The 14,864-nt window shown below is 36.5% G+C and overlaps 2 protein-coding genes across 2 annotated transcripts; one reads left to right on the forward strand and one right to left on the reverse strand.

The window, feature by feature from the left end:
• Positions 1-6,347: 6,347 nt before the first annotated feature.
• Positions 6,348-10,879, forward strand: LOC116141452. The gene is made up of 5 exons (XM_031426949.1): positions 6,348-6,849; positions 6,948-7,077; positions 9,776-9,996; positions 10,128-10,301; positions 10,452-10,879. Exons 1-5 carry the CDS (start codon positions 6,655-6,657, stop codon positions 10,536-10,538), a joined length of 807 nt encoding a protein of 268 aa, XP_031282809.1. The 5' UTR covers positions 6,348-6,654; the 3' UTR covers positions 10,539-10,879.
• Positions 10,880-11,732: 853 nt separating this feature from the next.
• On the reverse strand, positions 11,733-12,796 carry LOC116141453 (calmodulin-like protein 7). Its single transcript, XM_031426951.1, has one exon. The coding sequence runs from the start codon at positions 12,645-12,647 to the stop codon at positions 11,952-11,954; it is 696 nt and encodes a 231-aa protein (XP_031282811.1). The 5' UTR covers positions 12,648-12,796; the 3' UTR covers positions 11,733-11,951.
• Between the last annotated feature and the right edge of the window lie 2,068 nt (positions 12,797-14,864).

The raw sequence follows: 14,864 nt of genomic DNA on the forward strand, positions 1-14,864 counted from the left end.
ATACCAACCTAAACAACACAATCCACACTCCACAGCACAAACATATTACAAATTTCAATCTTTTCCTCAACAGTCAACAAAAACGCAGCAGTTACATCCCAAAGCATTTTCATTTTTCAACATTACACATGCATTTATTTAAAGCAAATCCTACATTTAATATAAAGCTTATTCCAGTTGTGTAGCATTTAATATAAAGTTCATTAGTCATTACTCCTCATTCAATCATTCTCAACACACCCGAATACCATCCTAAACAGCATAGTCCACACTCTACACCACAAACACCTTACACATTTCAATCTTTTCCTCAACAGTCAACACAAAGTCACAAATACAGTAGCATAGTCCACAACATTTTCATTTTTCAACATCACACGTTTGACATTTCAATCATTCAAATTTCAATGTATGTATTTATATTGGGAAAACAAAGAAAAAATGGGCCAAAATAATACTTGACAGAGTTACTATGATGGCGAGAAGGATGACGGGGCAAAGCCAAGTCGACTGCAGAAAGAGAAGCAGATGGCGACAAAGAGAGCCTGGAGGTCGATGAAAATGGTGAAACGATGACAACAAAGGGGAAAGTTGTAACAGGTGACGCCGTCGGTAGTAACAGTTGTTAGAGTCATGAAAGCGACTTTATTTTGATGATAAAAAGACCTTATGTGCGATTAAAATGAAATCATATTGAGGCAATTAAGAAATTTATGAATTTATTCACGAAAAATCGCATCCTAATGTTTTCTTATGAATTTAACATGATTAGAATGATTTTGGAAAGGTTATGAGTTGATATTAGGTTGTGGTTTATGGATTATGGGTGATTTTGTCTCATTTATGCTATTTAGGGGGTATACTGTCATATTTGTAGGGGTTGATTTTGTCATTTTTCAATCATGCAGGGAACACAAGGAAGTTTTTCACTTTTTGCATAAAAAGAAAGTGAAGGGTCGCATTCCAGCAGCGCCGCTCACCCTAATCTACAGTCCACCGCCGGCGACTCTTCCTCTTCATTTCCGGCGACGTTCCAGCTTCCCCTTGCACCGATCATCATCATCCCACCTTTTACCGCCGTTCAATCCACGTCGGGGACGTTACACCTCCCACCATCACGTCTCTTCATTTTTTGGCAACCTTGGAGCTTCTCTGACAACGATCCAGCTTCTCTAGGTGTCGACCATCCTTCCCATGATCAGATCCACTTTCCTCCAAGCTTCATTGCCATCGTTTAGTCGCCATCTCACCAAATTGCTGTCGTGACCATTCAGCTTCCTCGTCGTTTTTCGTGCATTTTTCGATGACCTCTCACCTTCCAACCAGCAGATCCATCATCTCCATCGCCTAATCTATCTTCCCGTACCCTTGGATCTCCTCTTCGCCGATCAACGCCGCCAGTTACTTCCAAGAGTTTCCTTGGTCATTTTCACTCTTTCTTCGCATCATCTCGCTATCGGTTACTTCCTCTTCACCATGACCAGCTTCTTTTCCACCGCTACAGTCTCCGTCAACACCACCATGAGCGAATGAGTTCCCAGTTGTCTGTTACAGTGTAGGCAAGATCGAGATTGACTCCACTGCTCTCCTCATCAGCTCTTGACTAGTTGGATGAGCCCAATTATAGGACATTTGGTAGTATTGTGTTTTAAACTATATATGTTTTCGTTTCATGTTTGATTTCGATACTTTAATATAGTTTGAGCATAATTTGTGATGAATATAGTTGTCTATTGTGATTAAATGTTTTCATAGAACTTATTAAATGATAGTTGTTGGTTTGAGATAATTAAATGATGAATATTACTTTTCATTACTTCGCATCGATTGTAATTGAGTTGTGTTCGGATTTAACGTCATTTCTACTGTTGTTGCGTTTATTGTGAAGTTGGTTGATTGGATTATGTGTGTTGACAAATTGTATTTGTTAATTGCGTACCAACTAGTGGTATTGTCTTGTAGTGTTTGTCGGCATTCAATGATAGTCTTTAACCAATCGAACTTAAGTGATTGGGTGAGACATGATAGACTATACCTAGAGTGCCGAAAAGCCATTTCATTGATTTACCTTGCTTTGTAGATTTAAGGGATTGTAGAGGGTGTAGGAGAATTGTATGAGTTGGTCTCGTGTCGAACCAAAATTGTAACGGCAACATTTTTTTATAAAGTCTTCATTAGTTTTAATTTCAAGCTTTTATTATTTGCATTTAGATTGTTAGGTTTAAGTAATCAATTTTCCAATTTCATTTTCGCTACTCACATTTGCATTAGGTTGTCAGTCTTCACTCTTGTGGATTCGACCCTGCTTACCGCTAACTATGGTATTTAGGATTAATTTTGTGACAATGACAACCAGTTTGATAAAATTTTGGTGTCATGCCAAGGATCGCCGGAAAGTGGCCCAACAATAGCTGGAAGACAAAACGTTGCTGGCAAACGCATGAATCACGATGGTGAGTGCAGGATGATGATGATCGGTGCAAGGGGAAATTGGAACGTCGTTGGAAATGGGAGAGGAAGAGTTGCCGACCGCGGACTATAGATTGGGGTGAGCGGCGCTGCTGGAATGCGACCCTTCACTTCCTTTTTATACAAAAGTGGAAAATTTTCCTTTGGTCCCTACACGATTAAAAAGTGACAAAATCAATCCCTACAAATATGACAGTTTACCCCCTAAATAGCATAAATGAGACAAAATCACCCCTAATCCATAAACCACAACCTAATATCAACTCATGCCCTTTCCAAAATCATTCCAATCATGTTAAATTCATAAGAAAACATTAGGCTGCGATTTTTCGTGAATAAATTTATAAATTTCTTAATTGCCTCAATATGATTTCATTTTAATCGCACATAGGGTCTTTTTATCATCAAAATATAGTCACTTTCATGACTCTAACAACAATGGAAGACGGCAATCGTGGGCGACGGCGATGGCAACAGCGAAGGTTAATCGAGATTTGTCAATTTTGGGTAGGGTTTCTAGTTCCAGTTTAGGGATTTTGTTGATTTGGGGGTAAAATACCCCAATAATTTGAAAACACTCTATGTAATCCTCTCTAACTCGAGCCAGATTCAGCTCATGAGCCTCCGAGCTGAGTCGAGCATTGTTTGAACTCAGCTTGAATCCCCTTCATGAATCAAGTCGAGTCGACCCGGTTGAGCTCTTGATAAGCTTTGGTCAAGCTGAATCGAGCTGGCTCAGAGCGGCTCGGTTCATGTCATAGTCCTATTCTTTTGCTATGAGTAGCTAAATCTTTAGTAATTGGGAGTGATTTCAAAACCCTAGACATGTTTTGTTATCATTAATATAATGGCTGCACTTTTCTATCTTCTAAATTTCTCTTGATTATGTGTTTATGCTCTGAGATGAATGCTTTAATAGATTTTCTTTAATTTGTTAAGTGGCTAATTAAATAGTTGGGATAGTCTATTATTACCAATTTGGATTGTCTAGTCCGTAATCGCTTTTCTAATCCAAATAATTAGTGGTAGGTTGTATGCTTGCATGCAATGGGAATAAACACTCAAGATAACTAAATCGAGCTTATGAGTTTAGCCTTGATTCAGTATGTCTTTCACTGCGTAATTCTTTTATTAAATTAAATCTAGAGAGTTTATGCTAGGTTGTTTAATAGGTAGGAAATTGGGTTAAGAGCTTGTTTAATCTAACAACACAGTAAAGAAAGATCGAATTTATCGAGCTTGCGATATTTTTGATCTAATGTAATCAAGAGTGTAGGAAGGTAAGATGTGTTTCTATTAGTTTACAATTCATGTTTAGTGGTGGCGAATGATCCTTCAATCAACTTTATCTCATATATCCTCTTACTTTTAGTTTAATTGTGTTTTTAGTTTTCACATTACAAATCAAAATTCCCCTTAGTTTAGTAAGTAATTAGTTAATTAGAAAAGACTTCTGCAGAAGAGACCCTACTTGCTCTATACTGTAAATGACAATGCTATAGATTTTAAGTGAGATAAAATTAGGTATTGCTTTTGCAACGCATCAGTTTTTGGTGTCGTTGCCATAGATTTTTCTTAAATTAACTTTTATTTACTTTTTGTTATTTTTAAATTTTAGTTTTAATTGTTTTGTTTGTTTTTGTTTTTATTCAGATCACGAGGAGATAACTAATTGTACTCTTAAAGAGATAGCTACACCAACTTGGGACCAGCAACCTATATGCATTTGGTATAATGAGGCGGGTGAAACTTTTGAATTAAAATCTAGAATGATTCATCTTCTACTTACTTTTCAGAGGTTTGGAAGGAGAGGATTGGAAGGAGAGGATCCAAATAATTATTAGTTTTATTGAGTTTCAGACTCTCATGCTATGTGGTAAGACTTGGTTAGTTAGTCTTAAGGCTTAGTAATGGTTTTTATGTGAGAATTTTAATAAACATTATTGCGATCTCAAAAAATTCTAGAACTCACTTGATAACTATTTAAGATGAAATCCTAAAATACACATTACTTAGGAAATTATTTAGGCTATCTTTAGATCGTTTGAGCCTTTCAAACTAACACTTTATTTAAATTATCTCTAGTTACCCCTTTAAGCCATTAATAAACACATTTAGCATTGAAAACATCTCCCCACCCGTTCTTTCTTACTTATGTAATTTTTTGGTTTTTAAGGAAATCTCTTAATTTATTGGGCCTTTTGATTGTTGATTGCGGGGTTGTGGGTTGTTATGTTTGGATGTTGGGCATTTTTTTGGGGTTGTTGAGCAGGCAAAAGGGAGTGTGGTGGGTTGCTGGGCATGAAGAAAGGATGGGTGACTTTGCTGGGCATGAAGAAAGGGTGGGTGACTTTGCTGGGCTTTTTTTATGGTGATGGCTATGGCATGCGGTTCAAGCTCGAGCACCTTGAAGCTTGGCTCGGTTCGGCTTGATATCAACCCTAATTGCCCCATTGAAGTGGTTTTGGTCCATCGGTCTCTGAAAAAAAAAAAAAAAAAAAGTTTTCAAGAAAACAAACCTCCAATTGGGCCTAATAGGCCTTGATGAAAACGTTGAATGGCTGACTTGAAGCTTTGTGGATCTAAGTCTTCAATTGATCTCATTAGGCTTTCTTAACAACAACAATAGAGGAAACAAAACAAGGATAGAAGTAATTTAGAGATATTCTTAAGAAGGAATTCCACATTCTTCAGGCGTGTTTTATGGGGAGATAAAACTTTTGCAAAAGCTGTAAATTTCAAAGGTTTTGATTGAAGAGAGTCATGAATTGAGCGTGTTGCAACGAATAGACAAGTTTGAAGATGCTGTGTTAAGTTACAACTTACAATTGTGAGTGGTTACGTTACTCGTGAGTGAAGTCGTCATGCTAAGTATTGTAGATTTGATCTTTCCTTCGTGGATTTAAGTTTTCACATAAAAGATTTTTCTGTCTTGTGGTTGATATTTTTTATTCTTTGATACGAAAGTTAATAACTTCATATTGTTAAAAGTTAGAATTAAGATGAATAGTTCATAAGTGAATCCTAGAAAAGATTAATGATATAACTTGGATTAATCAAGACTGAAGAAATTTATTAAGATTGACTTCGTTGTCAGCTAAAAATTGGGCAGGCAATGCTGCCCAAGCCATGATCCGATAAGTCGTGACCTAGTTAAGGCCTGCTTCGACTACGACACTGTGTTGGCCACGGTGGTTGGTCATTTTTTTTTTTTATAAGTTTTTTTAGTTTTGAATTGTGTTAGGGTTTGACTTGCGAGTTTTGAAATCTCTTAGGGTTGGATAGAGAATAAAATTGGAGGACGCTTTTTTATAAAAACAAAAGGATAAATGACACGAGTTTTTAGTAAAAAAATGTTCATTTATTAATTAAAAAAGTTGTAAAATAAAAGTGTTTTTTTTTTATTGATATATATTTATCTAATAAAGGTGTACATTTATTTATACAGATGAAATTTATGTCTTTTTTTCCTTAGTTTAATAGAAAAGTATTTTTCAATTCCAATTTATAATAGCCATAAAAAATTATATATATGTCTGATTTTTTTGAGGGCTTTATGTATTGGGTAATGTCTTTTTCCTGTTAAATTGAACGATGAAGCTTGGAAAATAGGTGAAACTTTGATGATTGTTCAAAACAAGGATAACACTTATATTGAGGCTAAACCTCGTCTGGGCATGTGTAATTCCGCCCGTGCGGAGGGCCGTTTTGTCATCATCATAAAAGAAATTAAAAAATTAAATGAAAAGGTCAAAACTCCCCGTTTCCCACGTTCTAAGAATACCTGATGGGATCGAGTCCGAACACGTTCCCTTTGAAATCCCCGATCAATCCAAAGTTGCGCTTACGTGTATTAACCACTAAGGTTGGGGTTGGGGCGTCGCATATGCGAAAGCTAAAGTTTATCATAACCAGACGAAACTCTAACCCGAACCGACCAAATGCAACAATTCCTCTTTGTTTATTCAATTGCCCAATCCCTAATCATCCTTCTTCAAACCTAATTTACTCATTGATTGATTGATTCCTTAGTAATTTCAACATTTCTGTTGTTCGGTTGAGTTTTATTATTTTATTTTATATCTAATAAGAAGAAGAAATTGGGATCGCTGCATGAAAGAGAAGAAGGGGGGAACTGAGTAGAGATAGGAGAGGAGAAATTACAGAGCAGACGGAAGCTAAAACATGTCTGCAATTCTGTGCGGAAAGAGATCCTTCTTTGAAGATATAGCTGCATCTCCTCCTGTTTCTAAAAGAATTCGTTGTTCTTCTTCTTCTCCTGTGCGCTTCTCCTCTTTTTCTTCCAATCTCTCTCCTCCTGCTCCTTCTTCCCATATCTTCGATCAGCTCGCTGCTATTTTCCCTCACATGGACAAGCAGGTTAGCTTTATATATATCTTAGTAATTCAATCAATGAATTTATTGACTGATTGATTGATTAATAATTGTTTTTGTTTGGAATTTGTCATTTTTTTTAGCTTCTTGAGAAAGCGCTTGAAGAATGTGGAGATGATTTGAATTCGGCTATTAGAAGTTTGAACGAGCTTCGTTTGGGATCTGCTGATCGGAACGAGGCCTCAGAAGCCAACTTTCAGCTTCATCCGCTAGGTAAGGTTTTCAATAAACTAACTGCAGCCAATTTACTATTCTGGCTTTACAAAGATTCTTTTCTTTATGAAAGTGTGGCAGATGTTGCTTTTGTCCTTGTTTATGAGAGCCAAATTTTGTGATTGTTCTCTTGTTTATCCAGATAATTTATCTCCCTTGTTTATTTGAGTTGCTCCATTAATTGTGGTTTTCCTGTCCAAGATGCGTATATGACATTGACATTATAACATTTCATGATTGTGACCTTAGAACTGCTCATATGCTTGTTGATTCGTTCTACTTCACACATCGGTTTAATGTTGTTAATAAATCAATCGCAGGCCATTGACTCATCAGTTTTGTTTTCATCTCGTGAATCATCTTTCTCTATTGTTTTTCTATGTATAATAAGTATTTTTCCTGTATGGTTCTCACATTTGACTTTTTCAATTAGAAATTCTCTTCTTAGACAGTTTCTGACTTTAATTTATCGACTTGTCTGGCATTAATACGTCTGGTTTAAAAAAATTGGTAGTGATCAGTTGTAGCTTTTCTTTTAATGTATGTCATGAAATTTAAATGTTATGGGTATGTCTTCTGGTCCTATTCTGAAAGATTAGGGTTTATGCTTTGTTTTCTAATCACTTAGGCAGCCAGAGCTTTAGGCCCAAACCAAATTTCTGAAGCTCAAAACTTAGCTAATTTCAAGCGGTCATGGGTTTATAATGTACCGATGTTTATTTTTTTAATTTGTAAAGGTGCTACTCTTGCCTGTAGGCTTCGTTACTGATTGTTGGTTTCCTAAGCATTTCCTGCAAGGTATGCTAAGTTACTTTGTTGAGTGTCAGGTGAATAACTTTCTTCTTCAAGTTCATCTGTGAATGTCTGCATTTCTTTACTTGCTTTTTATATTTTGTTTTCAACAAATTTCAGTTACTCTTGATCACCACAAGTATTTTCTTGTTGTTTCCCTTAGCTTCTAAAATATTTTCTCACATCAGGCCTTTTTTTCTGTGTTTTGAGCTCCTCTGTAGAAGGGAGTTCATTTATGCCCAGTCTTACTACTTCAACGATAGTGCTGACACCTCGATGTCATTTGTGACTGGCTTGTCAGTTTCTATTTGCATCGTTGTTCACCAACACCGCTGAAAATACCTTCAAGTCTTCAACACTGCTGATTTATAAATGTACTCTTATTGGGTCTTTACCTGATTGGATTTGTTTGCACTTTGTTAGGATCCCACATTGAAAGGGAAAAGGGTGGGCATGTGGGTTATAAAGGTTTGGGCATCCTCCCTTGGCAAGCCGGTTTTCCAAGGAGAGTTCTACCCAAGCCCGTGAAAGACCCATGGCCCAACCCAAATTGTTGAGTTATTGGAGTGGGTTCCTATCACACTTCTCTTTCTTTTGTACTTTTAAATCTCAAATCTAGCAACATCTTCTTCTCAGATCTCATTAATATTTGCCTAGATGATCCCTTCATAGTTTTTCGCCATTTCATGCCGCAGCTTATTTTTCCTTATATTCTTTGAGCTGTTCCATTATTTGTGATATATGTTCTTCTTGATATGTTCCTTAGACATCCATACATATACTGGCACATCTTGGTTCTCTGAGGTGAGAAACTAAGGTGAGGTTGTTATGACTGAGAATAATATGTCATTTAAGCCGTCTGCTTTGTCTTGTATCAGGGCTTTTTTCCAAGCTTTGAGCTTTGATTTCATAAAGTTTGTTCCTTATTAGATGAAATTTAAGCAATCTTCAGTCATAACCAGTCATTCCTAGACTTGGTTAGTTATCTTTTTAATAGAAACTGAATTACTTTTCATAACCTGCAAATGTAGGAATAAGCTTTCAGCTTTGAGAATTGTTTATGCCTACTTTATTTGTTAACATGTTTGGAAAACTAAATTTTTACATATCCCACCAAAATTCTTAATTGGTAATTGAATACCTTGACCTTAATGATTGAAAGTGATTTCCAAACTTGCTGTCAAGAGAAATTTATGAGGCGGAATAACTTCTGGGACAAAGGGTTGCCATAATGCTCCAAGGCAACTCTTATTGGGCGGGAAGAAAGTCAAGGTGCTGTACAGAGATTTTTAGGCACCAAGAAACTGAAATTGACTGTTGTACAGTTGTACAGAAGGGCTTATGTTAGTTGATTGCTTAGAAGTACTTCTTCCACCAGTAAACCTAACCACCCACAAAGTGGCGCCCCACCAACTAAAGAAAACAAAATTATCAAATTATTGAACAACCGAGAACAATTCACTTACGATACTTGGTTGACATTGATAAAAAAACATTTAACGAATTATGAGTTCAATACATCATATTTAGCCGAAAGACGGATATTCCTTGCTCATTGACGATCACTTACTTACAAGCTTCGTGTGCGGCTAATAATTTTCATTTCCCATTCATGGAAAACCCTTTTTGCTTTGCCTAGCCCTATCCCCTTCTACGGATATTTTAGTCATAGGTTGGTCGGAAGGTCACACTGACCTGCAGAGTACAGTGCCTTTTAAATACTGTGCAAAAAAGTATGATTACCCAGACTCTTGGACTATGATTTTATTATCATTCAGTGCAACAGTATAACAATAATTAATGCTAGGATTTAATAGATGTAATGCCGTTCCAGATGTTGATCCTTGTGATGTTAAATTTAATTGCATTGGAAGTTCTCAACAGGAAGAGCAATTTTCTCTTGCAGGCTCAGCAACAGTTAATGGAGAGGTTCCCCCTACTGAGTATCCATCTGCTTCAAAGGTCATTCAACTGGATGGTGTGGAATGGGTTGAGCATTTTGTTAGAGAAATGATGAGTGCTTCCAACATTGATGATGCCAGAGCCCGTGCTTCTAGAGCATTAGAGGTTTTGGAGAAGTCCATCTGTGCACGTGCTAGTGCTGAGGCTGCCCAAAGCTTTCACGAGGTTGGTTACTGTCGAAGGCCATTCTATATTACCTGTTTTTGTTGGTTTATAGTTGAAATTGGTGCCAGAGGGGGTTTGGCTGTGATAAATGACTTATTAAGGTTTTATTGATGTTGCTTGCCTTGTTATAGGAAAATAAGATACTAAAGGAACAAGTGGAAGCACTTATTCAGGAAAATATTGTTCTCAAGAGAGCTGTGGCTATTCAGCATGAACGTCAGAAGGAGTATGAAGATCGGAGCCAGGAGTTGCAGCACCTAAAGCAGTTAGTGTCCCAGTACCAGGAGCAGTTGAGAACACTAGAGGTCAGGCTCACAGACACATACTACCACAGTTATATTGAATGTATCATTGAACCTTCTCATTAAATGGTTGAAAAACATATCTCATGCTTCTTTTCATGCCTATGGGAGTCTAACTTGTAACTTTTGTTTGATTGTATGATGCCCTACCAGGTGAACAACTATGCATTGACAATGCACCTGAAGCAAGCGGAGCAGAGCAACTCTATCCCAGGGCGTTTCCACCCGGATGTTTTCTAATAATTGTTTAAAATATTGAGTTGGCTCTGTGGATAGAATATAAAAAAAATGCACCTTTTGAGCACAACAGGAAAGTGGTAGCAGTGTGATATGCAGGGTGTTGAATTTTGAATCCTGTTGTCATTTAGTGCATTTTTCATAAAGGGATTACATGTCCTAAGAGATGGATTTATCAAAAGCCTATCAAGAAGATTGTTAAGTTCTTGTTTTTGTTGTTGCTGTAATTGATTTGAAGTGGATACGATATTCATAGACTTTCTATTAGTAGTTATCTGTAGCACTGATATGATACAAAAGCATTGGTGGTGGATGACTAATTGAAGAAGTAAAAATTATAAATATATAATAAGCTCTTGGACAGCATGTTATCACTAAATTAGTGAAAGTGAATCTTGGTGGCATGATTTCGCATTATCTGTAGATAACATAGAAATTGCGATGTGTCCGAAACGTATCTAAAATGTTTATGATAAAATAAAGTAGTAAATGATGGGTCAATTAGTGTTTGGGATATGAAGATTGAATTGGAAGTTGGAACCCGTTGTTTGAAGTTAAAAACAAGAAACAAAATGAGAGGATTCCAGCTTTAAGTCTTCTACCTCCAGTATTGGGAATTGATTATGTTACTGCTTGGGTTGAGGTCCCATCGGTCAGCGTTTGCTACTTCTCTGGTGGGTTCCACGCCTTGTTTGCACAATCAGCAAAAGAAAAACCCTATCATTGGTCTGTGTGGCTGGCAATTTTAGATTTCCTTGCAACACAGGCAAGGTTTTCTTTCAGGTTGCTTTCATCATACACCTTTCTCTGCCTTGGAATACTTTTGGACAGCATAATTAACTCCCCCTGCTTTGCAGAATATTGAATTCCTTTGGAAATTGAAGAAAAGCTGATTTTACTGGGACACCACAACTAATTTGATTCCCCCTTTCTGCAAAATGTTTAAGTGTGGATTGATAACAGAAGATACAATTACCCTTACATATTTGTGGTCTTACTAGCAAACTAATTGAGACTGATATATTACTAACAAATGTGTACCTTAAAAGCAAGGTCTTTACATGGCATACATCAAAGTTCTAATTATATGTACCTACTGGCATCAATATCAAGCTTGAAGATCAAAAATCTATCCGCTTGATTAAAAATATTACACAATCCTATGCTCCTGCATTCATCCATGGTTGAACTCCAGGAAAAACGAAAGAAAAATTTATAAAATATATCAAACATTTTGAAACCCTGAGCCTTTACATATGTACTGCACGATACATGTGAGGTTGAAGCCAAACATTTTTAAGAAGAAGGTTAAAAACACTTTTATTGTTGTATCTGAATTTTGTTTCTCCTCTTTCATGTAACAGAAACTCCAAATTACCTCCGGCTAGTAAGGTTGGACTTAGACTCCATTGAGAATCAGAAGGCTGCAACAAGCTTTCCTCCAGGCTTCATCATCCTCCGGAACTCATCGAAATTAACCATACCATCTCCATCACTATCAACCCTCCTGATCATCTCTTTGCAATTCTCAATCTTCTTCCCTTCTTTTAAACCTAACGAAGACAAAACAAAACCCAACTCCTCCACTGAAATTAACCCATCTTTATCTTTATCAAACACATCAAAAGCCTCCTTTAAATCCTCCTCTTGATCAAAAACTTCTTCGATCTTCCCTGAAGCTCCATGATCTTGATGCCCAATCATAGCCTCGTACAACATGCAGAACTCATCAAAGTCAATCAACCCATCTCCATTAGCATCAACTTTCACTACCATTTCTTCTACTTCCTTCTCTGTAACCAAGATACTCAGATTCTTCAACGACTCTCGAAGCTCTTGCTTTGTTATAAACTCATCACCGTTCTTGTCAAAGGTGGCAAATACCCTTTTCAGCTCAACTTTCTTATATCCACTACTACTCTTCCTTTCTTTGGGAGATTCCGAAACTTGTCGAGCACTAGCAGCGGCAACAGTGGTGTTTGTTTTTGGACAAGTTTTAGTGAAGAAAGAGTTGATCCATGCATGGACCTTGTTGGTTGGAAAACGAAAGAAAATATGAAAAAGGCTAGCAATAAAAAGAAGAAGAAAAAACAAAACGGAAATGATCTCCATATCTTCTTGTAAGATGAACAGAAGATAACGAAGAGAAGATAAGTGTTAGGTGAGGGTTTCAATTTGTTGAGTAAAAAGAGGTGGTGTTGATGTTTCAATGTAGAAGATACGCGGTGCTGTTGATCCCACAAACCGCGTGAACAGTAAAAATCTGGAAAAGAAGGGTGCCACATCCCACATGAAGGTGTCTTGACATAAAGTATTTATATAATTTAAAATATTTATATGGTTGGAAGTACATGTTTTAGGTGAAGATTAATGAATTGAGTTAGTGATGGCGAAGATAATTACCTCCTATCTAATTGTAATTACACTAACTTCAAGGTAAATAAGTCAAAATAACTAATTAATGAGCTAGGTATATATATATATATATATATTTTACTGGGATGTTCGGATCGTGTGTACATTAACTAATCCTAACGTTGACAATCGAGTAAACTTTCTAGTAATCATCCCTATTAATAATCGAGGTAAATCAAATTTAAAATATTTTGAGTAAAGCCGTAAAAATCTCTATTCAATCACTTGAACACTGAAGGGTGATTTATATATATAGTTTTTCATACTACCAAAAACTTAGTGACATATGTGTAACTAAGTAAAAACTTATTTATATGTGCTTTGTATCTGGAAGTAGTTTTTATGACTTTATTGTGTGGTGTGGACTTGAGTGAGAAGGAAATGTAAGGCATGGGAGCTAAGTATCCAAAAATCCATTGAGATTAAAAGTTATACAGTGTAGTGGACTATCGAATTTTCCTTTGAAAAGCGATAGCACTTTGTTTTCTTCTTATCTTTCCTTTCTTAGATGGGAATCTCCATTAATGCAATATACAATCACGATTTATAATAGGGGAAAAATTAAATATCACCCTAGTTTTATTCAAAACCATCACCTGCATGAAACTTGTTAACATTTTAATTAAACTACCCGTAACAGAGTCCGAAAATGCATCATCGATACCCCCAAATACTAAATCCATTCAACTTCTTAAGTATTTGAGGGGCAAGACTATCATTTAACGCTTGGACGTAAACAAAACCCACCATAATTATGTCAAATTCTTAACTATCACTTTCTCTTAATTTANTTATATATATAGTTTTTCATACTACCAAAAACTTAGTGACATATGTGTACCTAAGTAAAAACTTATTTATATGTGCTTTGTATCTGGAAGTAGTTTTTATGACTTTATTGTGTGGTGTGGACTTGAGTGAGAAGGACATGTAAGGCATGGGAGCTGCGTATCCAAACATCCATTGAGATTAAAAGTTATACGGTGTAGTGGACTATCGAATTTTCCTTAGAAAAGCGATAGCACTTTGTTTTCTTCTTATCTTTCCTTTCTTAGATGGGAATCTCCAGTAATGCAATATACAATCACGATTTATGATAGGGAAAAAATTAAATATCACCCTAGTTTTATTCAAAACCATCACCTGCATGAAACTTGTTAACATTTTAATTAAACTACCCGTAACAGAGTCCGAAAATGCATCATCGATACCCCCAAATACTAAATCCATTCAACTTCTATAAGTATTTGAGGGGCAAGACTATCATTTAACACTTTGACGTAAACAAAACCCACCATAATTATGTCAAATTCTTAACTATCACTTTCTCTTAATCTAAGCCCACAAAACTTAAATCGAACCCATAAATTTCATTTCTCTCACAATTACCCCTATCCCCAGCTTCTCCTCCACAATAGCCCATCTCCTCCATCAACACGAGCACAAACACCCAACTCCTCCAACAAGAAATGCACACACATCCACCAAAACAGTTAATAAATATATTAATAATAAAAAAAATGTAAAAGCAAGGTCGAAAGTAACGACCTTGCATGACAACGATTATAACAGCCTCACTTGAGGTCAAGGTGGTGACATAAAGCAAGGTCGTCACAACCCCGCAAGGTGGAGGTATGAAGCAAGATCATAACAGCCTCCAAGGCGACCAAAAGCAATGTTCTGAAAACCGTATTGGGCCTTGACTCGGTCAAGGTCCCGATTCATGGTTTGACCGGTCTAACCGGTTAAACCACCAGTTTTTCGGTGGTCCAAAAAATTTAAATTTTTATAAACACACCCCTAAAAACTACTTTGCAGTCCTTAGAGGTTTAAAATATAGCAAATATACCCTTGTGACCTGTTTGGGTTTTGACGTTTCTGGCCAAATTCCGGGTGATTCTGGCTGCCAAAATT

This window comes from Pistacia vera, unplaced genomic scaffold (assembly GCF_008641045.1).
Source record: "Pistacia vera cultivar Batoury unplaced genomic scaffold, PisVer_v2 Contig4, whole genome shotgun sequence".
NCBI lineage: Eukaryota > Viridiplantae > Streptophyta > Magnoliopsida > Sapindales > Anacardiaceae > Pistacia > Pistacia vera.